The following is a 27,083-nucleotide window of genomic DNA, read 5'->3' on the forward strand; positions in this document are numbered from 1 at the left end:
TTTTGTGTCTTAGATAAGTTGCCAGCTGCAGTGTTTTCAAATATTATGAATTCTGTTATAATGGCCAACACCAAAATGTTCATCACTCAGATATGTATTTGTAATATCCACTTTCTTAAGAGCAGTCAAGGATTTAAGATATTAGAATAAATCCAGGTTTCATTCCTTTGTTTACCGTTGAAAGGTATAAAACTTCTAAGGCTCTAATTGCCAAGGTTTCTAAGCTTTGAAAGAAGGGCTTGTTACAACCTCATCTGGTGCCACAAATCTTTCCATTTTTCAGGTGTGTTTTTTAAATGAATGCTATTTTCCTCACAATAGAGTAACTTCAATCAGATAAGGCTCTTTGAAAAGACTGCTCCAGAAGTTCTGTTGTACTTCTGTTGTACAGATTCCTCTATCTTGATTCTCATTGTAAGATCTCCAGATTTTTCCCCTTATTGGATTTTCAACCTTATCAGTACACTGTTTGATTAGGGTTGTATATAAAGTACAAATAGAAAATATTAAGTAACTTTAAATGGAATCTATTTCAGTGTACACCTGAACAGAAACACCTCTCCTCAGGGTGTAAAACTCCAGTAGAAACGAGGTTACTTAGTCATACATAAGCATCCTTCCCTGCTGCATATTGACTTAGAAAACTACATAGTAACATAATCTATACTGTGTAGTATTTTACCTTCTCTTGTTAAATGTTTCTCAATTGCATTTTAATTTAATTTGGATACACAGGGGTTGGGATACACAGGGGTTGAGAGTCGTTACATCCCAGAGATTATGTGTTTGACTTTGGTTCTACAACATAGGCAACTTATATTGGAAGATCTTTAAGGATTGATGATCCACTACCTCTTGTGATAGCCATATTACATTTTGGGACTGTCATGACATTTTGTTACCTCATTCTCTGGCCTTATGGGCCACGTTATTGGTTTTTTTGGTTCCTGTTAGAGAATTATCTATTCACATAGTGTTGGCATCAGTGATAGAGTCAGAGAACAAACAAAAAACTGCTTTCTTACAGACACATAATCAACTGATAGTGCAGTTTATAAATGATTGTTTTCTCTTATTGTTCCTGGCTGTTAGAAAACTTAAAAACATTTGGTTTGGTGGGACAACATGCCACCATAATGTCTCTTTTCCTTGCACCTTAAAATCACTTGAGATTTCCTCAGAGATAACTTCTCTTGTGGTCTCTGATTATACGTATCTAACAAGGTATACAAAAAAGGAGATAGATTCTCTCCAAAGAAGATTGCCTACAAAATTAAGGATGTCTATCATAGAGTTTAAGTGAAGCTATTATTCCTGAAGATTTTGAGCTGCTCCAGATGTTTCTGTTGATAGATGTCATCGATCTTATTACATAAAGCCCCAGAGTATTGAGGCCCCTAGTAAATGAAATCTATATCATTTGAGTTTTCAACCCATCCATCAACATCAGAAAAGCAGAATTGACACTTTTTGTTCATACTGGGATCCATACTTGGATAAACAACCTAGAGTTTGTCCAATATTAAAAATATTTCAGTTAATGTACACCAGCAGTGAAATAGACCCCTATTTAATAGGAGAGTGGGATGTATTAATTTTGGGAAGTTGTGCATCAGTATTATTGTGGTGATGTTGTATAACAGATTTCTCTCTAGGATATCTTCCCCCTCCCCCCCCATTATGTCCTGTACTGAGTTAGTTTGTATGTAATAAGTACGTTGCCTTTTTTCTCCTATCCCTTTGTCTCTTTCATTTGATTATGGGCCAGCTTCTTGAGACCAGGGAATTTTTCTTTATTTATTTGACTTTTTTTGTATCCTCATTTCTTAACACAGTGCCTGGCATATACATAGTAAGCACATAATACATTCTTTACGTCTGATTGACTTATATTTTCTGTTTTATTCATGTTACGTGTCATGTTTTGTGTAGTATGAGCAGGTTACATCATGCTTCTAAAAAAAAGTTACCCTGAAGTAGTATAAAGGCTATCAGGGAGGTTATATAATTTTAAAAGCTAGGCCAGTTAAACAGGAAGGTGAAGGCTAATCATGCCAGACTAACATCTTTTTATCTTTTTCTCTCTCTTCTCCCCCCCTCCCCTTCTCATTTTTGATAGGATTCCTAAACTAAGACATGAGGGTAATATTGTAGGTATATCTTACCTACATTATATCAAAGTTTTTGATAAAACATATATTTTTTTGTCAAAAATAGAATGAGACAAGTTAGTAATTCAGTCAAATAGATTTAAAACTTGGATATCTAGACACAAGCTAGTTTTTAAATGTTTCAGTATCAGTATGGAAGAAATTATTTAATTGAGTAACTAGCTATCTCTTTTTGGCCTTATGATGTTTAACATTCTCATCCGAGACTGGGATAAAGCTATAGTTGATATACTAATCCAGTTTATAGATCACAGAGACCTAGGAGGGATGGAGGGATAGTTAATAACAAAATCGAGACCCAAAGGATAAAGCACTAGGCTGAATCTAATAAGTTGAAGCTTCATTAATGATAAATGTCAAGCCTTGGACTTCAGTAGGAAAAAAAAAATGAACTTCATCAGTATAGGATTGCGGTAAGTATAAATAGATATCAGTTGTTTAAAAAAATAATAATAATGTCTAGGCTTTTGGTGAACTGCACATTCAGTGAATCAGTTACCTGATATGAAGAGCAAAAAATACTAAATGTAGTGTGAGCTTCATTGTGAGATAGCTTCTAGGAATAGGGACATGTCAGCTTCTTCTTTACTCTTCCCTTGTTAAACTTCGTATGGAATATTTTGCTGAATAATGGGCACTACAGGTTCAGGTGGACATCGATAAGCTAGAATATCTAGTGGAAGGCAATCATGATGGTGAATAGTCTTGAGTCTATTTTATTTGAGAATTGGCCATGATGGCTTTCTTTATGTATTTTGAAGGGCTCTGATATGATGACAAAAATAAGCTTGTTAGTTTACTGAAGTGGCAGAAAAAGCTGGCTAGAATTTGCAAAGAGGTAAATTTAAGTTCAGTGATAGTAAAAATCTTCCTTATAATTTGAGCTGTCCAAAAAATAGAATGGGCTGCCTCAAAAGGTTGTAAGTTCCTCTTCCTTGGATCTTCAAGGTAGGGCTGGAAGAACATTTGTCAGGGATGTTATAGAAGAGATTCCTTTGGTTTGTAGATTACACTAGATGGCTGCTGTCAACTCTTAAAACTCTAAAACTCTAAAATGCTAATTCCATTATTCCTCTGACTAGACTTGGTCCAAACTAAATGGTTTTTCTATCTTTATTCTCTTCAGTGTTATTTTTACGTACTTGTTCAGCAATTTGACTAACATGTTAGTGCCCAGGTATGTGAGTCTGTTGATCTTTGTGGAGAAAATGTTTATTCAAATGAGTTGCACATCTTTTTTGTTTTTCTTCAGGTTTTAGTCTTTCAGTTTTAATCTTTGATTATGCTCAGCATTATGTTGCTTGATGAAATATCTTGCCATATTTTAATCCTCCAGTGCACCTCTGATTTATGAGATAGTAATAATTATCCCATTTTTAAGATTTACATATTAGATTAATATTATAACTTGATTTTTCCTTTTGTAGCCCTCTCTTTGCATTTTGCTGGTCATGATAAATGTTTGCTATTAAATAAGTTGTTTTCTGGGCTGTTTTATCCTTTTGTGACAATTTGTGTTGGTTAAAATTCTAGAAGAAATTATTCTAGTTAATGTCAGTTCTGTTGTCTATGCCCTACTTTCTACTTCTAGTAACTTATTTGAATAATTTAGGGTTGAGTCCTTTTAATTGCACTACATAGATTTTTCAGATTGTTACATTTTGTGATGTTAGGTGTAATCACTTAAGTTCTGCCTGTGCACACAGACATTGATTCAGATGATGTCTTTGAGCACCATGTAATACCATTATAAAAATAATTTATTTGATTATCAAACAAAAAACTTTGCTATTGATGTAGGAATTATTTGTGAGAAAGGGGTTATGAAAATAAAATACCTTTTGTGACTGAATTTCTACTTGAAATCAGTACCACTCAAAGCTCTGTGCATCCTGTGCAGTTACTAGCACAGAAGGATATCTTCAGCAGAGAAACTGTAGAAGTTAATTCTGATGAAGTTCGTTCCACTCCCCCTTCCCCCCTCCCCTTTTTTTTTTTTCAGAGGTAATCCGGGTTACGTGACTTGTCTAGGGTCACAGTTAGGTAGTGTCCGAAATCAAATTTGAACCCAGGTCCTCCTGACTTCAGGGCTGGTGTTCTATCCATTGCACCACTTAGCTGTCCCTAAAGTCGTTATTGATCACAAAATAGAAAATTTTGATTATATCGAATTGAAAAGGTTTTGTACAAACAAAATTAATGCAGACAAGATTAGAAGGGAAACAATAAACTGGGAAAACATTTTTACAATCAAAGGTTCTGATAAAGGCCTCATTTCCAAAATACATAGACAATTAACTCTAATTTATAAGCCAATTGATAAAGGTCAAAGGATATGAACAGACAATTCGTAGATGAAGAAATTGAAACTATTTCTTGCCATATGAATTTGCATTTCTCTGATTAATAATGACTTTGAGCATCTTTTCATATGGCTAGAAATAGATGCTTGAAGTCATTATTAATCAGAGAAATGCAAATTAAGACTACTCTGAGATACCACTATCACCTGTCAGATTGACTAGAATGACAGGCAAAGATAATGTGCAATGTTGGAGGGTATGTGGGAAAACAGGGACAGTGAGACATTGTTGGTGGAATTGTGAATACATCCAGCCATTCTGGAGAGCAAGTGGAACTAAGCTCAAAAAGCTCAAAAAAATCAAACTGTGCATACTCTTTGAACAAGCAGTGTTACTACTGGACTTATATCCCAAAGAGATCTTAACGAAGGGAAAGGGACCTGTATGTGCAAGAATGTTTGTGGCAGTATGTCATATGCTAGTTCCCCTTTAGTTTTCAGTTTTCAATCTGATTGTCAAATTGGACTCCCATCAAGAAAGAAACATGAGGTTTCATATAAAAATCCTTGCCATAACCAGCCATTGAGACACTTCTGCTGTGTAGAAGGTCATAAAATATAGAAATTTCAAGGTGGGCTAAAAGCGCAGAAGTTACTGCTTGCTATGACTGTTGTGAAATATGCCTTTGGAGAAGGCATCTATAGGTTCCCTGAACAACTTCATTCATAAGTGTACTTGGGTTAAAATGCCCTTTTCATTTTGATCCAGATGGTAACATTGTGCTGAAACAGATTATCTTCCCTCCTCCTAGTTGGACCTCTTTGTGAGTTTTTGACCCATCCCAAGCCTACTGATTGCCTGTCTAGTAGATGATGGTTTGACATTTCTTTGTACTAAGGTGTACTTCTAGTGATGGGACCTGACTGAGCTTATATTCTGCTGGCATAAACTTTGAACAATCAGTTGTTACTCCTTGGCTGAGGCAAGGAAAGTACTGCATCCATGGAATGAAAGCTGTATTGTCCATGGAGAACAACGAACCTACTAACTTCAAGGCAGAATGGCATGATGTCTAGGACACTAGATTTAGAGTCAGAAATACCTTACTTCAAATCCTGTCTCAGACCATAGCTGTGTCACCCAAGGCAAGTTACTTAAACCTCTATTCTTCAGTGTCCTTATCATGGGCTCTTATTGCCTAGCTTCCAGGAATAAAGAAGGGATCATTCCTCTGTGATTTGCCATAATTATCCCTCATGGAATACTCTGATAAGCTCTGGCTTCCACAATGTAAAAAGGACATTCACAAACTGGAGAGTGTCAAAAAAGAATGACTAGGATTGCGAAAGACCTCAAGTCCATGTTGTTATAAGGATGAACTGAAGATACTAGAAATGGCTTTAGCCTTGAGAAAAGAAGCCTCAGGAAGACATAGTACCTATCCTCAAGTATTTCAAGATCTGTCATGTTGGAAAAAGATTATACTTGTTCTGCTTGGCTCCAGAGGAAAGAACCAGAAGTAGGGGATGGGAGTTGAAAAGAGCAGGATTAATGCTAAGTGTCTGGAAAAATTTCCTAATAGTGACTATCCAAAAGTGGATTTGGCTTTAACTCACTTGAGGTCTTCTATCCCATGCTGAGTGACCAATTGTCAGTTATTTATTGTAACGGTTTCCTTCATGGTATGATTATGGTATGGACTAGGTGGATGCTATGGGCCCTAACAAGGTACAACTTCTTTTATTCTTTGTCATGATCTAAAGGCCAGATCCAATCAGCAGAATATCATCTGCAATCAGGAACATAATAATAAGTAGGAATATTTATAGAGCCCTCTACAGTTTGCAAAAGGTTTGACAAATATATGATTATATTCAGCCTCTTGATAATCTTTTAATTGTTGAGAGAGGTTTGACCTATAGAGACAGGATTTGAAACCACGTATTTCTTTGTCTCCACTGACCACTATGCCACCTTGCTTTTGAAAGCCACAGCTTAAAGACTTTATCACGTATAGAAAAAAAAGTTATTTTTCCCAGGGATATTATACAAACATTTTCACTTAGTGCATTGTCTCTTTGTTTAACTTTTCCATTCATCTTGATAATCAGAATTTTTTAACAAAAACATCTTAAATGTTGGATCTATTGCCTCATTACCTTATGGTATCTAAAATCTTGTATGACCTTTGAGAAGTACATCATTTGCACTTCTAACTAAAACGCTGTTTTGTAATCAATATATTGGAATTTTGTTTTATGTAAAAAAAGCTTGTTTCATATTTATATTTTTGTCTTAGTCTTGATATATGTAAAGATTTTGTAAAGATGAGAAAGTTAAGCAAATGGATGGGTGATATCTGATATTTTCTCATTCAGCTGTGTATGTGTACAATATTTCCCTTGATATTTTCCATTCTTTTGGAATCTTTCTCATTTAGAGAGCTCTTAAAAGTCAATCAGTATGTCTTTACACAATAGCTTTTTATTTTCAAAATATATGCAAATATAATTTTAACATTCATCCTTTCAAAACCACGTGTTCCATGTTTTTCTCCCTCCTTTCCCCTCTACCCCTTCTCATAAACAATATGTAATCCAATTAATGTAAAACATGAATCACTATGTCTTTAAAATTATTTTATCTCTAACATTGACTTCCCTTTTTATGTATTTTGTTAAGTCTACTTCTCCAGACTCCTTTTCTTGAGTGCAGTTTGTACTTTGTAAGGTGACACATTAAGGACTGCGCTATTAAGAGTTATGATTAATAATGAAAATCACTTATAGAATTCCTTTTCAAAATCTTCTCCTTAGAAATATGTGCAGTTCTGTCACTCCATTTGTATGAGCCTTATGAAAATGGAATTTATGAAGTTGTAAGACTTTCTTTTAATTTAGGAATGCTTCTGTTTGAAATTTATTAATACCATGAAAAGCAGCCTTCTCATTTTGACATTTAAGAAGTTACATTTAATTAAACTTTTAAAAAATAAGTATTTTAGGTGTACTTAGAAATGATTACATATGGTTTACACTGAACAATAGGGATCGTTATTATCTTGGAACAACTTAAAATTGAATTTTTTTAATTAATTATTTTTTCCTTTTATCATCAGGTGTGGGTAATACTAGTGAAGGTGGAAGAGGGAAGGCAGGAGCAAAACTTTTCCAGGATTTCCAGATGTTAAGTAGAATCTGGACTCATCCGTGGTGTTTGCAACTGGATTATATAAGCAAAGAAAATAAGGTAAATCACTTAAGCTGAAATTTTATCCCCTTTACTGTCCTGAAAACTTAAAATTATGATTATGATTATACATGTGAAGTTAAATCTCATATTCTTTAACTAAAAGAAATACTTTTGAAATTTTTCATTTGGTTACTGTCCTAAATGAAATTTAAAAATATTTTTTTTTCCTCTTTAGGGATATTTTGATGAAGATAGCATGGATGAATTTATTGCTTCAGATTCTGATGAAACTTCTATGAGTTTAAGCTCCGATGAATTTACTAAGTAAATTTACTTTTTTTAAACCATGAACCATATTTGCACAATGTGCTATACTTTTTTTTTAAAATAATACCTTTTTATGTATTGATAAGAAAGCAATTTATTTTTCAAAACTTGTATTGTTTTTGTACATGGGAATTTCCATCATTTCAGAAAATAAATAAATGTTTATTCACTGCATTTTTCTAACTACTTGAATTCTCTATTATGTAGGAAAAAGAAGTCAAAGGGGAAGAAAGGTAAAAAGGACAGTAGTTCAAGTGGCAGTGGCAGTGATAATGATGTAGAAGTGATTAAAGTGTGGAATTCAAGGTCACGAGGAGGTGGGGAAGGAATTGTGGAAGAAACATCCAACATTCCCAGTGTCTCTTTAAAACAGGAAGAAAGTGAGTTTTATTAATAAATGTCTTTTCACATAGAACATTGAGTTAGAAAAACATTGGTAATGAATGGTAGAATATGTCCACTCTCAGTCTTAAGTCCCAGTCTCAATCTTAACTGTTTGGTTGAACTAGATTACTTGTATCTTGTCTTATGTCACTAAGCTGAAATGGTCCCTTACCTCATCCCAAAAGTAAAGCTCTCAGTACTCCCTCCCAAGTCCCTTAGTCATATAGGTTTGGTATTTCTATTTCTCCTGGGTGTCATAGAGGTCAAGGGAGATAATAATCTAAGCTATAGGCTATGAAGCACCAAGCCTTATTTCCATCTTGCTGAAAGTACAATATGAGTGATCCATATGTGGGCTGGATATTATCTTCACAGGAATAGTGTGTCTTCATTGGCCCTTCCATAGCCAGTATGTGCTAGGGAAAGGAAGACTATCTTATATTTAAATATAGAAGCTGTAGAGTTATGGTATGGTAGAAAGGGGCCTTCCCAATAAGTTAATCTTAGCTGGAGAGTAATACTTTCTGGGAGTGAAGAATGAGGAGTTTTATGTTGTTTAGATATGTGTTGTCTTACAACTCCAACATTTCTCAGGATTAAGATTCTAATAACCAAATCTAGCAAGATCCCCGGTCACTCTTCCTGAGATTGTTGAAGGTTCATGTTATAGCCTTTTCCTTGACCTTTTTGGTGTGGCAAGGGAGAACAGTGGAAGGACCCAAATTGAGGTGTTCTGATTTTTTTTTTTTTTCCTGTAGTATGAATGTAAGAATAAATAGCTCTCCCTATTAAATGTCCGTCCTTTACCTTCCTGCTGATTCCATGGGAGAAAATTTCTTTCCAATGTTTTAGTCTTTAGTTAGAGTCGAAAGCATCCAGTTTATCATATGTATTTGAGAACAAATTTACATGTTGACTGTAAGTAAGTAATGTCACAGAACCTCTGAGACTGGTAATCCATCCTCTCTACAATATTGTCATCTAGCCTCCATTTAAAAGCCTTCAAGATGGAATGAGTGCCACATGTAATAAAAAAATATATATATATTGATTCAGATGCTAAATCACACAAGGCTAATCAGAGGTACCAATAGGTGTAGCATTCACTGAGACTTTATTCTCCAAATTGATGCTAAGAATGCTAGGTGATTGAGGGATAAAAGACTATCTGATTTCAAATTGGACCTCAAATTATTTCTAGCTATGGCACCCCGGGCAAGTAACTTAATTTATTCCACTGGAAAAGGAAATAACAAAGTCAACCAACATCTTTGCTAAGAAAATTGCATATATGCCATAAAGAGTCAATGTGAGAATCAAATGAAGTAATAAGTTTTTTTTATAAAGCATTTAGCATCTATTATGTGCCAGGTACTATATGATATAAATGTCTAAATCCTGCTATGTTATCCACCATCAACTCAAGTTAATTCTTGAATTAACCTGAGTCAAGTAATTTGTTGGGATTCTGGTTTGATCCCAAACTCAATACCAACTACTCTTTCCCACTACCTCTTTAGGTGCTCGTGTCAAGCTGTTACTGACCCTTCAGTGGTCAGAGCATTCACCAATTTCTTAATCCACCCAGTGTACTCCTCATCTTTAAGGATAGGAAGGAAGACTATTAAATATCATGGATAGTCATGTTTTGCATCTTGTAAATGACCTGCAAAGTTATTTCTTTTCATAGATGAAGAACAGTTAAATGACTTGCTCATGTTGACAAAAGATGTATTTATACCCTGGTCATTTGACTCCATAGCCATCCTTCTTTTCACAGTAGTCTAAGAAACTAGCATTCCTATCTGGTAACTTCTTCAAAAAAGTAATGCAGATTTGTCCTGCAACATAGTTTGTTTTCAGGGGAAAACATGGTGACTGAATACCCTTTCTCCTAATATGATCTCGAGGTTATTTAATTTTTTTCCTTAGAATTGAATAAAGCAAATTGTCAATATTTTCTTTAATTTCCTGTTTCGTTTTTAATAAAGGCAATAAACTCATCTTTTTGCTTCATTGAATCGCGTGAATTTTAATTTTAACCCTTCCTATTCCTTTCCTTTTATGGTTTTCCTATTGCTAAATTAAATTTGTTTTAAGGAAAATGTGGCTGAAATTTTTCATTATGACAGGTCAGTTTTCACAGCATCCTATAATACCCTCAGATCTCACTGTTGATAAATAGGTTTTTTTGCTCTTCCTTATCTGAAGGAATTGGCATTAAAAAGAAAAAAATAAATGCATTGCCCAGAAAAAAAAACTTAATGAAGTCTCTCTCTCTCTTTTTTTTTTTTTTTTTTTTTTTCTAGATAAAACTTCTTCTTCCAATCCAGGTAGCCCAGCTCCGGACTGGTACAAAGACTTTGTGACCGATGCTGATGCGGAAATTCTGGAACATTCAGGCAAGATGGTGCTTCTTTTTGAAATTCTTCGAATGGCAGAGGAGCTTGGAGACAAAGTGTAAGTTCTTTTCTGGAGTGATTTTTGTAAATAATCATTTGCATAAGATTTCCACCTGATTTGACTCTGACTATTCTTTTACATCTTATCTCTTGGAAGGTGACACAGAAGAAATGTATTTAAAACAGGGATGAAATCTTCTCTTAAGCTGAGACGGGTGGTCAAGTGAAGTTTCTCAGAGTTCGCTTTTTCTCTAGGTGATAGTCATACCTCTGTTTTGTCCATGCAGTAGTTCAGAAAATAGGCCAGGCTTTTCTCCTATTCCATACCTTACCTCTTCTAATCTGTGCTTGTAACTTCAAAAGCTCTATGCTTTTCTTCAGAAGACTCTTTAAAAAGACTCCCTCACCATCTTGAACATTGTGGAAGACTACAAGATATATGCCATTCACTTTTTCTCTCCTTCCCTCTCTTTGCCTACTTCAGGATTTGTTTCCTTTTTTTCCTTTTTAACTTTGGTGTCATATATCTTATTCAAGTGGTTAGGCTTATTATCAAAAGGAACTTTGAGGGATTGTGTGATTTAGCTTCCCACTTGATCCAAGAATCTTTCTCCAACATCCCTGAGAGTTATTCAGTCTTTGCTTGATTGATTTCATTAATACACCTTTCACTACTTCCCTGAGGTATCTGATCTCAATGTTGGAAGCTGTTTGATAGGCTGTTCCTTACATTGATTCCTAAAGCTACCTCCTATCACTTTTCACTCTGTGGATCTAGTTTTGCCCTTTGGGGCAGTGAAGACTTGGTTTACTCTTCTACTTGCCAATCTTTTAAATATTTAACAGACTCTTTAGTATTATCTTCAAGCTTGAAAGGGACCTCAGACATCATGTGGTCAGTCCATCTTATCTTCCCCTTCTTTTTCTCTTCTCCTGCAGTAAATATTGTTAGTCCCTTCAACTGTTTCTTATATAATTTAGATTCCAGACCTCTTACCTTCCCTGCTTTATCGGTGGTTCGCTCCCAATGTTCTTCCTAGGTCAAACAGTAGTCTGGTTATTTTTCTAACCAACACTATTGTTTCTTGTAACGCAGCGTGAGGATAGTAAACACACACGCATGCATAGTTACAGGCATGCGTAGTCACACACACGTGTAGCCATACTCTTTTTGTTCATTCTGAAGTTGTGATCAACTAATACATCAAGGACTTTTCCCCAAGAATTTCTGTCATACTAGAATTCTCCTTTCCTTCTTATCTCGTTTGTTGTAGAACTTCACTTTTTATCCTTTTTGAGTTCATTTTACTGGTTTCAACCCAGCATTTTATAGAGTGTTAAGTTTATTTTTAATTTTGATTCTTTCATCTAGTCCAGTGTGCAAAGTAGATAGGCCTGCTTTCTGTGTCTTCCTGTAGTCATTGCTGGGGGAGGGAGAGGAATTTAACAAAACAGGATTAACAACAATATTGACCTTTCCCACCTATAAATGGAGAAAGCTGACAGAATAACAGGTCATCAGCAGCTACTTCCACTCTTACTTGAGCATACTTTCCAGCCCCTTCACTGAGCCTCACTCACCTCTTTGGCAGCAAGGTTTATTTGACCTTGTTTGTTCCCCAGAGGTAGCTTGGCCCTTTGCTTGATTAGGATTGGGCCTTTTCTAAGATGTCAACTTAAATTCCAGATTGTCTTTGGTCAAGCAACTAATATTTTCATAAAAATTGTCTGGCTCCTTAAAAGTCCAGAATATCAACTTTGTATGTTTTTCCATAGCACCTAGCTTGTTTCTTAGGGTATATATTAGTTGCTGCACAATACCTTTTTGAACTGCATTGAATTAAGATTTTGATTCTGGATTAAATGCTTAAAAGAACAAGGGTTATGTGCAAGGTTCTAAGACGTGCCTCAACATTTATTTTTAGTTTTGAAAAATTAAAATTATATATTGTTTTTGCAATTGTATACTACTACCCTTTGTATAGTAACATTTCACCAAGCCTGGTGACTCTTAGAGCCATAAGCCAAACATGCATGTCATGTCTTCCCAACTGGTAGTCTACTTATTTCTTTGCTTAACTGGGAAATGAAACAAGTAGAGAATATACCATTCCTGTGAAATTGTTCGATTCTAGACAAGCCTCAAACACTTCCCTTGTGCTCCTTGAAATATTATCAGTGGGAAAGAGAAACCAGAGCTTTGCAGACATGTTTGGAATTGAATGACATGGTTATTTTTTTCTGTTTTGTCATTTAAAAATTAGTAATTTTAGTAGGAAGCATTTATATCTCTTTATATTTTTTTAGTCTCGTTTTTAGCCAATCTCTCATATCATTGGACTTGATTGAAGATTTTCTTGAATTGGCTAGTAGGGAGAAATCAGATGATAAAGATAAGCCTCTTATTTATAAAGGTGAGTTAGTTTTTCTATATTTTAAATGCGCAGTGTGATCATTGGATGCCTGTTGTTTTGTTTTTGATGGAGTTCAGACGTTTGTACCCAATGATTATTTTAGTTATCTCATTCCACAATAATAAATTCTTCAAGGTATCCTCTTGGCTTAAATGATAATTTGAAGATATAACACAAATTACTAGACTATCTCAGAATGTTATTTGATTGTGTGATTTACACTGTTTGAATTTATTATGGCTTATTTTAAAATTACTTAGTGATGACTTTGGCCACCCTTTGCATTAATATAGCAAGTATTTATGAGGAAAGGCTGTTTTAGTAGTGCTTTTATATATGCCACAATGTTCCTTATAAATGTAGGTCATTTCGTGCTTCACAAATAGGTGAAATGTATGTGGAAATTGAAAAGAATAGTGGTTTATTCATTCATTTGCTGTATACTACAACATCAGTTGTCTGCAAGTTTGTAGCCCCAAGTGCTGCTCACCCCTGAGGCTGTGACAGATTCTGGTTGCAAGCATAAGATACAGACAAGACCAAAACGGAGTAAGGATCAAGGCAAATAGAGTAGAGAAGAACTGTGTATTGTCATCACTACTTCCCAGGAGTGCCTTATTTTGCCTACTCCTCTAGCTGTGCTCCTTTTTCATAGGTTAGTTAAAAGACAAATTAGCTTCAATTTTCTGGCGTGTGACTTCAATGTGGTCATGCAGAATTTTTACTATTAGATTAGCCCTGATTTTTCCCTGCTTGTGTATCTTTTTTTCTTTTTTTTTAATATTCTGTACTTTATACAATAACAAAACCTATTAAAAATTCATTTAAAACTATCAACACATTAAAATGAATTTCCGTGCTTAATATGTAATGGATTATTCCTTATCATTAGCCCAGCCATACCTTAATATCTCCAACAATTTTGATATTATGTATTTCTTTTTCAAAGTAATTTTTAGCAATTAATTTTCAAATTAAGTTTTGGTTTTGTTAATTTGACAAATAAAAATAATTCCCTCTTTGGGTATTTAGTGAGTGAGTGCTTTAAAATAAAAATTTCTCTGGTTAATGGAGTTGTTTACCGACCCTATTGAAATGTGCTGCATTTGGCTTTGCCCCATATTTGTCTTGCTAATCTTCATTCATTTCTGTATTGATGTGTACATTTCGTTATATAGCTAAAATCAATGTGTTCATGACCCCTCTCTCTCTGCTTACTTCACTTTCCTATAAGTTTAACTAAATTTATTTATATCCCTCATTTATCATTCGTAATGGCACTGCATTGTTCCATTATACTTATAACCAACTTATTCAGTCTTTTCCCCAACTGTTGGACATTGGTGCAGTTTCCAATCCTTTGTGATTATGACTCTCACTACTGTATGTGTTTTTATACTCAGGTATAATTTTTTGACAGATTATGGGGGTGTTTTTTTGTTTGTTTGATACCTCATATAAGGTATCTTCAAAGTAATAAGATCATTGAGCTCCAAATGTATCATTTCTTTTTTTTTTTTTTAATGATCCTTCCACGATATTTACAGATTTACTATAATGTGATATTCAGTCATCTTTTTATAATAGTTTCATGACAATTGAGTTGAGATTTTTAATAGACATACATAAAAGGTACATTGTAGAAAATAAAATTTCAACTAATGGTTTTGCACAATTGTCACATTTAAATATGTAATCAGAATTCCATTCATCACATATCATTGCAGAAAATTGGAAACCCTATTTTTTGATCACTTTTCTTATTTAAATTATATAACCAAAAATATTATATTTCTCATATTTTTGTGTGCAGTGGACCATTTTGGGAAAGCAAAATTTTATGTAGCAACTGAAATCACTGGACTTTTATGTACCTTTTATTGTATGAGACTCTGCCTTAGTAGATATCATTCCTCTCCCCCACCTCCCCTCCCCATACTTAAAATATTTTCAATGTTGTAAAAATGTAGTGACAGAGTCTTGGAAAACCATTCTCTCGGAAGCATCAGAATTATGAATAAATCATTACTGAAGACATGAAATACTGGGTAAAAAGTCTTTCATAATATATTGTACACATTAGGCATTTAATAAATGTTGATATAGACAGACTAAGGGGCAAAATGACACCTGTCATAGAAGCCTTGGTGATATTTGGCCCAACTATCAGCTTAGAATACCACTGTAGAAACTTCAGTTTACTACCAGCTTCTATCAGCTTTAAGCTATCTACTCAATGAATGTAGGCAAACCAAACTAGAAAGAAAAATGGTTCTGAGGATGGGGAAGCAGTTTGTAGTTTAGAGCCTGGTATACATCCAGGAGTCCATAAAGTCTATAATGGAAATCTTCGAGAGTCAGATAAGGATGTACTATACTGTAACTTCTTTATTCATAGTGTGAAGAGCCATAAAATGATTTAACAGAGCAGTGGGAAAAACCAGAGATCTTCGATGGAGATTAGAGTAGGAAACAGATTTTAGGAAGGACCAAGAATCCCATTGAAATTGTGTGTCTGACACATCTTTTCCTCATGCTAGAACTCCATGTAACTGTTTTGCTTTCATTCTCTATCATCCACTGCACAGAGGATTGCAATGGAGAAAGGAACACTAGATCTATAGGCATATGTTTTGTCAACCAGGAACATAAAGACTAAGGTGATAGTTAAGTTAGTACGAAAGGTTGTGTTGAATACATTTGCTTCTTTTTGTTTGCCTTTCCTTTGTATTATTTTAATTACATAAGAGAAATTTCAATCCTGTCTTCCATGAACTGATGGAAAATGTGTGTTCTTACACTTTGGCCAGTTAGAAAGGGGGAAATTATTCTTCCTATAGAGACATCAGCCACCAGTAGATGTAGGAATGATGAGCTGCCTAATATTCTGAGAAGGAGCTTAGGCCTCTGGTAAGCAAAATTTCAGGAGTGACAGAGTTGTGGATTGTTGGGATCCTTACTATTTTCCCTCCTTTTAGGATTTTTTAGATCTCTATATTGGAAATTTAATTTTTTCCAAAGAGATCCATGATGTATATTTCTGTACAAGGAGCCTTCTGTTCCCGGGAATTACCACCTCCTCATCTTTCCCTTCTGAATCCTTATCTTCATGGCAAAACTCCTTCTTTAATCCTTCAGTGATTTCTCTCCTCTCCATACTCCCCCAAGGTGTTAATGCTTGTCTTTTACTTCAAATTATCTTATACTTGCTGATTGGTGTCCTTGTTATATTTTCCCCTGAGAACATAAAGTCCTTGAGAGCAGTCTCAGCACCTGATATAGTTCCTTGCCCATAATAGGTGCTTTAAAATTTTTTTAAATTAATTCTTGCACAAAAAAATGAAATATTATAAATATAGTTCAAAGAATATTTAAAGTAATGACAGCACATGTGTGATTAGTACTTTATTGGTGTTCAATCTGGTCTTTAATGAGTTTAACTTTTACTATGTAACAATAGGTGGGAGGATTATATTTTACACCAGTGAATAGTAAGTAATTTATCACAACAAGCTTTGCTATTTCATCTAAGAGCTGCATGGGTTTTAATTGATGGCACATTGCAGTTTGTTTGTATAAATAAACCTTGATCTCTAGGAAGGGACAAAAGGTTTAGTTAGTTAAGAGTAATTTTTTGCCTCTTTACTTCTGGCAAGAAACATCCAGAGCTTAATTAACCTGAAACAGCTTTTTAAAGTGTTCAGTGAATTAAGACCTTGATTTTAAAAAATTCTCTTTCAAACATTTATTTCAGCATGACCATTTCTAAGTGGTTACAGTTACAGTAACAAGTAGAAATATGTGGCTTATTAAAATGGACTCGAGATTTCCAATTAGTGAGACATAATATCCAAATATTCATTGTACAGCTTAAAGAAATTACCTTTCCTGATAAATTTAAATCAGTTTGACAAAAGATTTGGTCGAAAACATGCTTGAACATCATCTGATAATTCCAGAATATAAAAAGATATGTAGTTTTTGAAATTCTAAACATATAGCCTGGTTATCATCATCATCATCAAGAAGTATAAAATCTTTTTTTGTCATGCTTTGAAAATTTCAAAAGTTTCTTTTCAAATGGCATTAAGCCATTCTAGTGTTTTGTTTTGGGGTTAATTATGGAGCAAAGTTAGAAATAAATTTTCAAACTATACCAAATTTCATTTTCAAATGTAGGTGAAGAAATATGGAGGAAAATAGATTGAAAAGTTTTTTGAAAACTTCATTTTTTTAATCTGAACGTTATTTATCTGCTCTATTTGACTGGATTTAGAGTTTTGCAGATTTTCCAAGTTAATTGAGAAGGGAAAACACAGTATTTAACTATAGATAGATAGATAGAGTCTAAAGAAAGTCCTTTCCAATGAGTCACATTCAAGAATTTGCTTCTAGACCCATACTCATTCTAGGATGTGGATTCTCTTCTGGCCTTTGTTGTGGATTTTCCTGCCTGTCTTTTCATTCCCCCAGCCACATTGTTCTGATTCACATAGTATTCCTTTCTTGCCTCCCACCTCACCAGCCCATAAAATCTTTAGGATACTAACCCCATGTTCAATTAGATGTAGACCCTACCTTCCCTGTGACAAGTCTATGACTGCCAGCTATGTTGGGGTTACTGAAAACTACCCACAGATCCCTCTGCCCATTGCCTTGAGTGTTTGTCAATTAAGGTATTGGCATGGAATTTATAAACGATTTGACGTCTCACCGTATGCCCCCAATATTTTCCTTATATTTCATCTTATCCTTTTAGATGTTCTATGAGTGTGGCATAAACCTTTTGAGTCTAATTCTAATGCCTCCAGTTGAATGCTAAACAATAAGGAAATTAAGTTTTGTTCTGGCGTCTCTGAATAATTAAAAGAGGAGGCCAAGGTGGGTAGTATTCAAAACAATTTTTTTATATATATCAAATGGTCTAAAAAGTTTGGCTAATGATCCATGACCATTAAACAAGCAATTCTAAATCCTTCTAAAATTGGTGTAGCTCCTTGTATACCTTCTACATCCTACTTTATTCCTCTTCTAGGACCTCCCCTCCCCCTCTCAGAAATATAGAGGAACACTGGAGTTGCTGCTCTTGGAGTCCCATCCACGGACATGTGTTCTCTTGAGGTGTTTTTGGACAATTGAATGGTGGGGGAAGGCGGTTATTGGGGGGGGGGTTCCGACTTGTTCACCCTGAAGTCAACCTTTTATAAGTTAGGTGTATCCTACCTTCCTTTAGTAGTCATTTATGTCTCTTTCATTGCAAGTTAATCTGTTCAAACCCTTTTCAAATCCATTTTTATTTCTTGACCACATCTTATGTTAACATACTCCCCATTGTGCGAAGTGGTGCTTCTCTCTCCCCCCCCCCCCCAATTCTGTTTGACTTATTCTCATATTCCATTGCAGCATCCTCTTCCCCTCCTCACCCTGGCCAGAAAATTATTTTTAAACTCCAGCATCAGAACCTTTCATTATCTATTTCTTGAAATGGGATAAAAAAGGATTATACACAACTAAAGTTCACAACATATTTAATATAAAAATAGTATAATTTTTTTCTTGGTTTTTTAATCTCCTTCCTGACTTGGAATGTTTTTTGTTTTGTTTTGTTTTGTTTTTTGATATAGCAACACATTTGACCAGTCAGATTTGATATAGTGCTTGCTCGATTAAAATTCACTTGCCATATACTTGTTATTCAAAATTGCTTCCTTTAGTATAGCAGTATAGCCTTTACTTTTCACTACCTGAAAAATATTAGTTTTATCATTGAAGACACTGATACATTTTCCCGTGTACCTCTCTTCAATCAGCTCTTGGTAGTATAGGAGAGGTGGATGTTTGCTCCTAGTACTAGATGAAGGAGGACATTGCAGGCTCTCTTTGACTACTAGAGGGATGAGAACAGTTAGCAGATGGAATTAATGAAATGGAATTCATTTGCAGCCCTTTGCGAGCTTATATTTCAGTTTGTGGTACAAGTTTCATATCAGAGCTGCCTTGTGTGACTGGTCTAAGAGGTATATGTGGCCTTTTAGTTCCTCAGAGCTCAGATACAATGGGCGTTAATGATTCATTTGTTAAACATGCAAGTTCACTTTGTGAGATGGTTCTCCAGATGTGTGATAGATATCAAAAAGAGAAAAATCATTGCCTCCCTGAGGATAAAAATAGTATTGTTGTAGGTATTAGTCCATGTCATATATTTACATATATATAACATGTTTATATGGCTGTGTCTATATTATAGATGTCTGTGTGTCTGTGCACTATACCCTTTGAAGAATTGTTGAAAGAATGGTGCTGTATGGTTGGTAAAAAGAGCTTTGAATTTTTTTTTCCCCCCTGAGGCTGGGGTTAAGTGACTTGCCCAGGGTCACACAGCTAGGAAGTGTTAAGCATCTGAGATCAGATTTGAACTCTGGTCCTCCTGAATTCAAGGCTGGTGCTCTATCCACTGTGCCACTTAGCTGCCCCGCTTTGAATTTTTAAATGTATTTTCTTTTTTCCTAAAAGTATTCCTATCAAATGTAAATTACTAATGTCACAAACATTCCTTTCTTGAACATTAGTGGATGCTATTGTTGAGTTTAATTATCCTAGATATCCACTATGTTTATAAAATATTAAATAAAATCTGCATTTCCATTCATCATTATTACATTCATATAGTTACACATATTCATTTTGTGATGTTGATAAGCAGTCTATTTAAAAAAAAAATCAGTGCAAATTTGTGATAGGCCACCACTGCATTTTTCTTCCTTTTTTCAAATTAACTCAATTCTTCATTCTTTAAGCTTATGTCATATTTCATGTCCTTCTCTTTTTTCCCCCTGAGAATTGATAAACTGAATCACTCGGCAATCAAGCAAGAAATATCAATGTGTTCAGCAGAAATAAACAAAATGGGCATAGAAGATAATATAACAATTTACTAATGGAGCTCAGTGCCTCATGTCTCTCCTCATTCTAATCCCTCCTCCATACACCTGCCAGTGATCTTCTATAATTGTAGATCTAATCATGCCACTTACCTGTTCCTTCAACTCTCATAGCTCCCTATTGCTTATGTTGCCTACATCGATATAATATAAATCCCTCTGTTTAACATTTTAAAAAATATTACAGCCCAGCCCCAACCTATTTTTCTACCCTTAATGTGTATTACTCCCCTCCAGTACTCTGTGACTCAGCCAGAGTGGCCTTTTCTCTGTTCCTTACACATGCCACTTCATCTCCTGCACCTATGTTTTTGCATTGGCTGTGCCTTATGCTCGATATTCCCTCCCTTCTTTCTGTCTCCTCATTGAGTCTCTCTTTATTTTTTATTCTTTATATTTATTCTGTAGCAACTTTTATATATACTACTTGTTTCTGAAATAGAATGTAAGCTCCATGGGAGTAGGAATTATGGTTTGTTTTTTTTTTTTTTTTCTATTGGCATTCCCTATATGTTAATATAATATTTGGCATATAGCAGGCAATTGATTAATGCTTTTTTATTGATTGGTAGCTATGTTAAATATAAGTGATAAATGCTAAATCATTTAAATAGTAATCAAACTCATCAATTAGTGGTATGTTATTAGTAAATGATTTCTTTTGCTTTGGTTTTGTTATCTAATACATCTGGCTTTAATATGGAAGAAAATGCTGTCTTGAAATGGTAATACAGATTTAAGTCAAAGCAAATGCTATTAAAATGTTAAAAATACTTTTTTTCATGAGATTGAATATTCTTTCCATATATCTTCATTTTTGGATTACATATTTTCCTGTAAAGCCATGTGTAGATTGAATCTTTGGGAATGTATTAGGGGAATTCATTGTTTAAGGCTGTCCAGTGAATTCTGGGATTTAAAGTAGAAAAAGGTTTTAGAAGATAGCTATCCCTTCCAACACCCTCATTTTATGCATGAGAATGCCAAACCACAGAGTGGTAAAGTGACACAGCCTAGGTCACAGTGGGGGGAAATATAACAGAATGAGTTAAATGAAGGAGCCTTTTTTAACTAAAGAACCACCCTCCCCACCCCACACCACCCCATTTGTTTGAGTTGTTCACATTTAAAGTTATATTTGCATCAGCTACAGTTGAGGATCTCTATAGACTTTTAGGTATCGTGTGTGTGTGTGTGTGTGTGTGTGTGTGTGTGTGTGTGTGTGTGTGTGTGTGTGTGTGTGTGTGTATGTATATATAATGTAAATGCTATGACTACTAACTTAATGATTTATTTGTTAAATTACTAGGGGAGGGAAAGTGGTTTCGAAATATTGACTACTATCGTTTGGATGGCTCTACTACTGCACAGTCAAGAAAGAAGTGGGCTGAAGAATTTAATGATGAGACAAATGTGAGGTGAGAAATCATTCATGATCATCATGAAGTTATGGCGAAATAGCATATTCCCCTGTGTCTAGGATAATGATTTGTACTATCAGTTGCAGAATATTGACTTAGAGCTTCTAGTGAGGTATTTTTTTCATTCATTGTAAATAAAATCTATTACTTTTGGCACTAATTAAATTCAACATGGACTTACATGAGCTGATGCAAAAAGTGAAATTAACATAATGAGAGATGCAATAAAAACAGCAGTATTGTACAGTAATCAATAACTTACCTATTTTCAGCAATACAGGGATTTAAGACACTTGTGATAAAAAATTTTGTCTTTCTCTAGGTAAATCATCCAGAACTAATGTGATCTGAATGCAAATCAAAGCTTACTTTTTCTTTACTTTATTTTTCATGCCCTTTTTTCCCCTGTATTTTTTCTCACAATCATGACTAACAGTTAAATGTTTTGCTTGACTGCACATGTACCACTTATATCAAATTGCTTCAGTTTTCATTAAGCAGCCATGGGGAGGAAGAGAGGGAAAGAATTTGAAACTCAAAAAATTTTTAAACAAATGATAAAAATTGTTTTAACTTATCACTTGAAGAAAACATTAAAATATTAAATTCTTTTCAAAAGAAAGAAATGAGATTAACAAAAACTTATTAAAGGGTTAAAAAATAGATTCTTTGAGAAGAAAAATGGAAATTGACTTATTTCATTTACAGAAAAGTCAAATGAAGACTTAGTTTCTTTGAATTTTTTAAGTAGTTATTAGGCTAAATCTGTATCCAGAACATATTTATTTTCACATAAGAAAGAATCTGCATAAAACCAAAAATATGTTTTAGCAAGAAAAATTTTAAATAGTTCTTAAGAGAAGTTTTTGGGTTAGGGATTATGCCAAAACAGAGTCATTGAATGTAAGCTCTGTGGTTATATAGTTTACCACTGGACATGTATTTTTTCTCTATGATGATTCTATTTTTGATTATTTTTTTTAATTCATATCTTTACTACAATCATTGCATTTAGTGTAAATATACTAACCTTATACTGAATTTGCAAAATCTGTCAGTTATGTAGTGTTTTAAAGTTTACAAAATGTTATATGAATGTAAGGTTTTTTATTATTTTAACTGAAAAAGTCTTGGTGTCATTTTAAATTGATGGCCAGAGTCATTCCTATATTCACTAAAGCAATTGATTGCAAAGGCACTTTAAGGATAAATTTCTTCAAAAATTGGAATTATCAGGGGAAATGTCTTAATTAATCAGACTACAACCATTTTTTTTTTTTTAAAGTTTTTATTGTGTTTCAGGCTATATGTGAAGCAGGACGGATACAAAGACAGGCAAAAGACAATAAAACCTTGCTCTCAGGGAGCTCAGAGTTTAACAGGGAAGAACACATGCAAATAGGTATTTGGGGGATAAATTGATGATGATCATCATAGAAAAGACATTAGTATTCAGGAATGCTAAAGATATGTCAACTGACTTTTCTTTTTTAACTCACCTATGATCCCAAGTACATTTGTTTTAAAAAATAAAACTACAAACAACAACAACAAAAGGAGATGTTAGTATTAATGCAGATCTTGTTGTCGGTGGTACTTCAGTGACATCAGGAGGTAAACATGATATAATTTATTAAGGACATGACAAGATCACTTTGACTACTGAAGGAAGCGTGGATTGGAGTGAGGAGAGATTAAGGCAGGAAAACCAGTCAGCAGGCATTTGTAATAGTCTAATCCTTAAGAGATGTGGGCCTATACATGAAACCTAGCAACAGATTGTCTATAGGAAGGTGCGAATGTGAGGAGTAGACACCCAGGTTGTGAGCCTGCGTGATTTCAAAATATTGTGGTGTCCTCAACAGTCTTTGGGAAGTTAGAAAAAGGTGAGAAACATCTCTGAATCGGTGTAACAATAATTTCTCCAGCGTATTTATGAGTTAAACTTCATTCCCATTGTGATAGAAGAAACTAACTCTAAGGAAGAATTTCGTTTTATTTGTGAATTACCTAAATTGGTTTGTAAACAACTTTTAATATATGACTCCTTTCTTTTTTCTCACTAGTTTGATTCAATTATTTCCATACAGCCTTGACTGTTGTTGCTTCTCTTCTCTGTACTTGGATAGCTACAACTTCTTTAAACTTGGGAGTTTCATTCTTGTCAATAGATCATTTTTCAGAGGTAGAGAGGGAGATGGGTAAAAATCCCACAAGACTCCCTGTTAAATTGACCAATGTTTATTAATATACCTACTTAGTATACATTTGTGCATGGATGTTTTACTTAAATATGTAATTAAATGGGAGTATACATTTTATTCATTTGATTATTTTAAAATTTTTTATTATCTTTCTAGGTATTATGTGAAACATCATATGCACTATATGCGATTATAAGAGTGTTGTATAACAAATTTTGATCTCATGAGTACTGTCACCGAAGAAATTACTAAAATGACTTTGTTTATATTTGTTTCTCTAGAGGCCGATTGTTTATCATTTCTACCAAAGCAGGATCTCTTGGAATCAATCTAGTGGCTGCTAACCGAGTGATTATCTTTGATGCCTCTTGGAATCCATCCTATGATATCCAGAGCATATTTAGAGTTTATCGCTTTGGACAAAATAAGCCTGTTTATGTGTATAGGTTCTTAGCTCAGGTAAGCTTAAAATGCATCTTTTTTAAACTACCAGATTCCAGTAGACTTGGGATAGAAAAGACCATCCACATCCAGAGAGAGAACTGTGCAGACTCAATGTGGATCAAAATATAATATTTTCACCTCCCCACCCCCCCCTTTCTAATGATTATTCCTCCTTTTGGTGTCATTTTTATTGCACAACATGACAAAAATGAAAATTTGTTTAAAAGAATTGCACATATTTAACAAAAAAAAAAAAGAATTGTACATACTTAATTTATCAGTTTGCTTGCTGTCTTATGGAGGAGGGCGATAAGGAAAGGAGTAGAAAAATCTGGAACACGGTCTTACAAAAATGAATGTTAAAAATGTCTTTACATTTATTTTGGAAATAAAATAGAAAAACACTCTACCAGGTTAATGGAAAACTAAGTGGTAGAAAGATGCTGATAGCATGTCATCAGTAAAAATAGAACAGAAAAAAAAGTTTGATTGTATGTGCAAAATTCTGATAAATACTACTAAAGGGCCTCAATTTGAATGTGAGCTGCTGGAAAACAACTACTGCTTTTTTCCTTTAAAGCTTTGTATGCCCCATGCTCCCCAGTGTATGTGACACCTAGTAGCTTATTAATAAATAGGTTTTTGCTGATGTCTTTTGTATATTTCAGTAATTCTCTCTAGTGTGCATATCCCTTTTTCCTGTACAGAATGTAACCCATCCATTTCTTCTGGTCTTGTACAGTTCTTTTCAGTGTCTTTCATGAATGTTTTGGAGGTTTTCGTTTAGAATTTTTGGAGGAATTTGGTTTTTTATCTGCTTAGTGTTCAGCTTTTCTGAAGTAGGATAGATGACCACCTCAGGTTATTGGATGTTTTTTTCTATTGCTTCTAAGTCACATGATTACCAATGCAGCATTCATGTACCCTGCTCATCTATAATCTTTGACTCTCACAATATAACTTTCCTCTACCTTATGTTTTAATATTATCATTGGTGGTGACTTTGAATATTAATATGAACTTGAAAAAGAAGCATAAATATATTGATCTGTTTCTCTATCATTCATACTTAGATTGGTCCCTAAGGTGGTTAGCATAGGTGAATTATTTTGAAAGCTTTCTTGCTTGTACAAGGTTTCTTATGACTTCAGGAAAATGAAAAGGTAAAATGGATTTTTAATATCTAAAAATTTCATTATAGGTTATTAAATGGTAGCAGGATGAATTCTAAATCCTAAGAATAGAAATTAATGTGCAAAAATAAATTATCATTATCAAAAACAAAATAAGCTTATGGACAATATATTCAATAATCAACTGTGCCTTATAACATTTGTGAGTATAAGGGAACAAGTAAGCCTAAATTTGAAGACTGATGAAGTGACAATCTGATATAGTCTCATAGCCCAGAAGTCTTCCTCACTGTTATTATTAGCTTCCTCTTATCAGCCATACTATCTCCATGTCTCTTTGTTCCAGGCACCTCCAATTAAAAGGTCTCATCAATTTACGTGGTAGAAATTCAAGTTATTGTTGCTAATAAACCTCTCTGTTGATTGACACATATCACACACCCTCTCTTTGTCTTTTCTGGGATTTGTTGCCTGGAAGTGAATGGGTAATATTCCTGGGTCCTAATGAAGACTAGATTTTTGTTTAATGCCTGATAGAACAAGAGTTATAACTGTAACAATACTAACCAAAAGCTCTATACTTCCCTATGGCTAATACTGGTTGAGAACTTTTTTCCCTGTTTTTGTTTTCTGCATACTTATATGTCTTCTTTCCTAGGGAACCATGGAAGATAAGATCTATGATCGCCAGGTCACCAAGCAATCCTTATCTTTTCGAGTTGTTGACCAACAACAAGTGGAGCGGCACTTTACTATGAATGAATTGACTGAGCTTTATACCTTTGAACCAGACTTGTTAGATGACCCTAATTCTGAAAAGAAGAAGAAGCGGGATACTCCTATGCTGCCCAAGGTAAATAAATTGTTTTACTGTCAACTTTTTTTAAAGAATGTTTTTGGGAATTTTCACACATATATAAAAGTAATGGTCTTATGAACAGGATTCTGGTTTCTTTGATTTCCTAAAGAGGTTACAAATGGATGTTAATCCAATAGGATTTATGCTTGGTTGCTTCTAAAAAATAGATTGACTAAGTCTCCACCAATAACCAAGCGAGCAACTCAGAAAGAAAAATGATTTTGGAGTCCACAGATCTAGGTTTCAATCCATGCTCCATCACGTATTATCTGGGAAATCTCTTGGGAACTAAGTTTTCTCATTTACAATAGGAGATTAAACTACATATCTCCACTTATAAGTCTATGGTCCTCTCAACATCTAAATTAGCTTTTTTCCCCTTTGATTGTCTTTTATGACCAAAGTTGTCTGCTTAGTCTTTTAAAGAATGTGTTTTCCCTGTTACTGTTACTTTATAATTAATATTTATGCCTCTTCTCTATGAACCATAGTGATGTTGAGACATGGCAACAAAGAATTGCCTTCTGCACAGCTCAGTTAAAACAGTATTTGAAATACTTAACTTTAAATTCTTACCAGATTTTAAAAATCTAGCCTTCTAATACAGAAAATTGTGAATAGAAAAAAGGAAAATCATTAGACACTCATTAAATAGACTCCCAGTAGAGGGCAGAAATACTTCTAAAACAACAGTGTGTGTGACACTGAAGCAGCCCTTCTTTAGTTGGCACTGAGAAGGTTAAAGTTGATGGGTAGAACAAATGTGAACTTTATGCACTGACCTATGGGCATTCTCTCTAAGATTGCCAACGAAATTGAGAATAAGACTAGCCTTTTGTGAATTCATTTTGTTTCAAATTTTCATAAAATTATTTTCCCAAGAAAGTT

At 34.2% G+C, this 27,083-nt stretch overlaps 1 protein-coding gene across 26 annotated transcripts in view; it reads left to right on the forward strand.

The window, feature by feature from the left end:
• Positions 1 to 27,083, forward strand: part of ATRX (ATRX chromatin remodeler) — a 164,757-nt gene that overhangs the window by 112,914 nt on the left and 24,760 nt on the right. For 25 of the 26 annotated variants that reach the window (XM_074277166.1, XM_074277186.1, XM_074277187.1 and 22 more), the window contains 8 exons: positions 7,593 to 7,723; positions 7,902 to 7,990; positions 8,201 to 8,373; positions 10,687 to 10,837; positions 13,087 to 13,193; positions 21,444 to 21,552; positions 24,041 to 24,218; positions 25,995 to 26,189. In XM_074277166.1, coding sequence (XP_074133267.1) covers positions 7,593 to 7,723; positions 7,902 to 7,990; positions 8,201 to 8,373; positions 10,687 to 10,837; positions 13,087 to 13,193; positions 21,444 to 21,552; positions 24,041 to 24,218; positions 25,995 to 26,189 — 1,133 coding nt within the window. Of the gene's footprint in view, positions 1 to 7,592; positions 7,724 to 7,901; positions 7,991 to 8,200; positions 8,374 to 10,686; positions 10,838 to 13,086; positions 13,194 to 21,443; positions 21,553 to 24,040; positions 24,219 to 25,994; positions 26,190 to 27,083 lie in introns of those variants that run through there. The other variant, XR_012483909.1, reaches the window with a different exon arrangement.

The sequence above is a fragment of the Sminthopsis crassicaudata genome, chromosome X, assembly GCF_048593235.1.
Source record: "Sminthopsis crassicaudata isolate SCR6 chromosome X, ASM4859323v1, whole genome shotgun sequence".
NCBI lineage: Eukaryota > Metazoa > Chordata > Mammalia > Dasyuromorphia > Dasyuridae > Sminthopsis > Sminthopsis crassicaudata.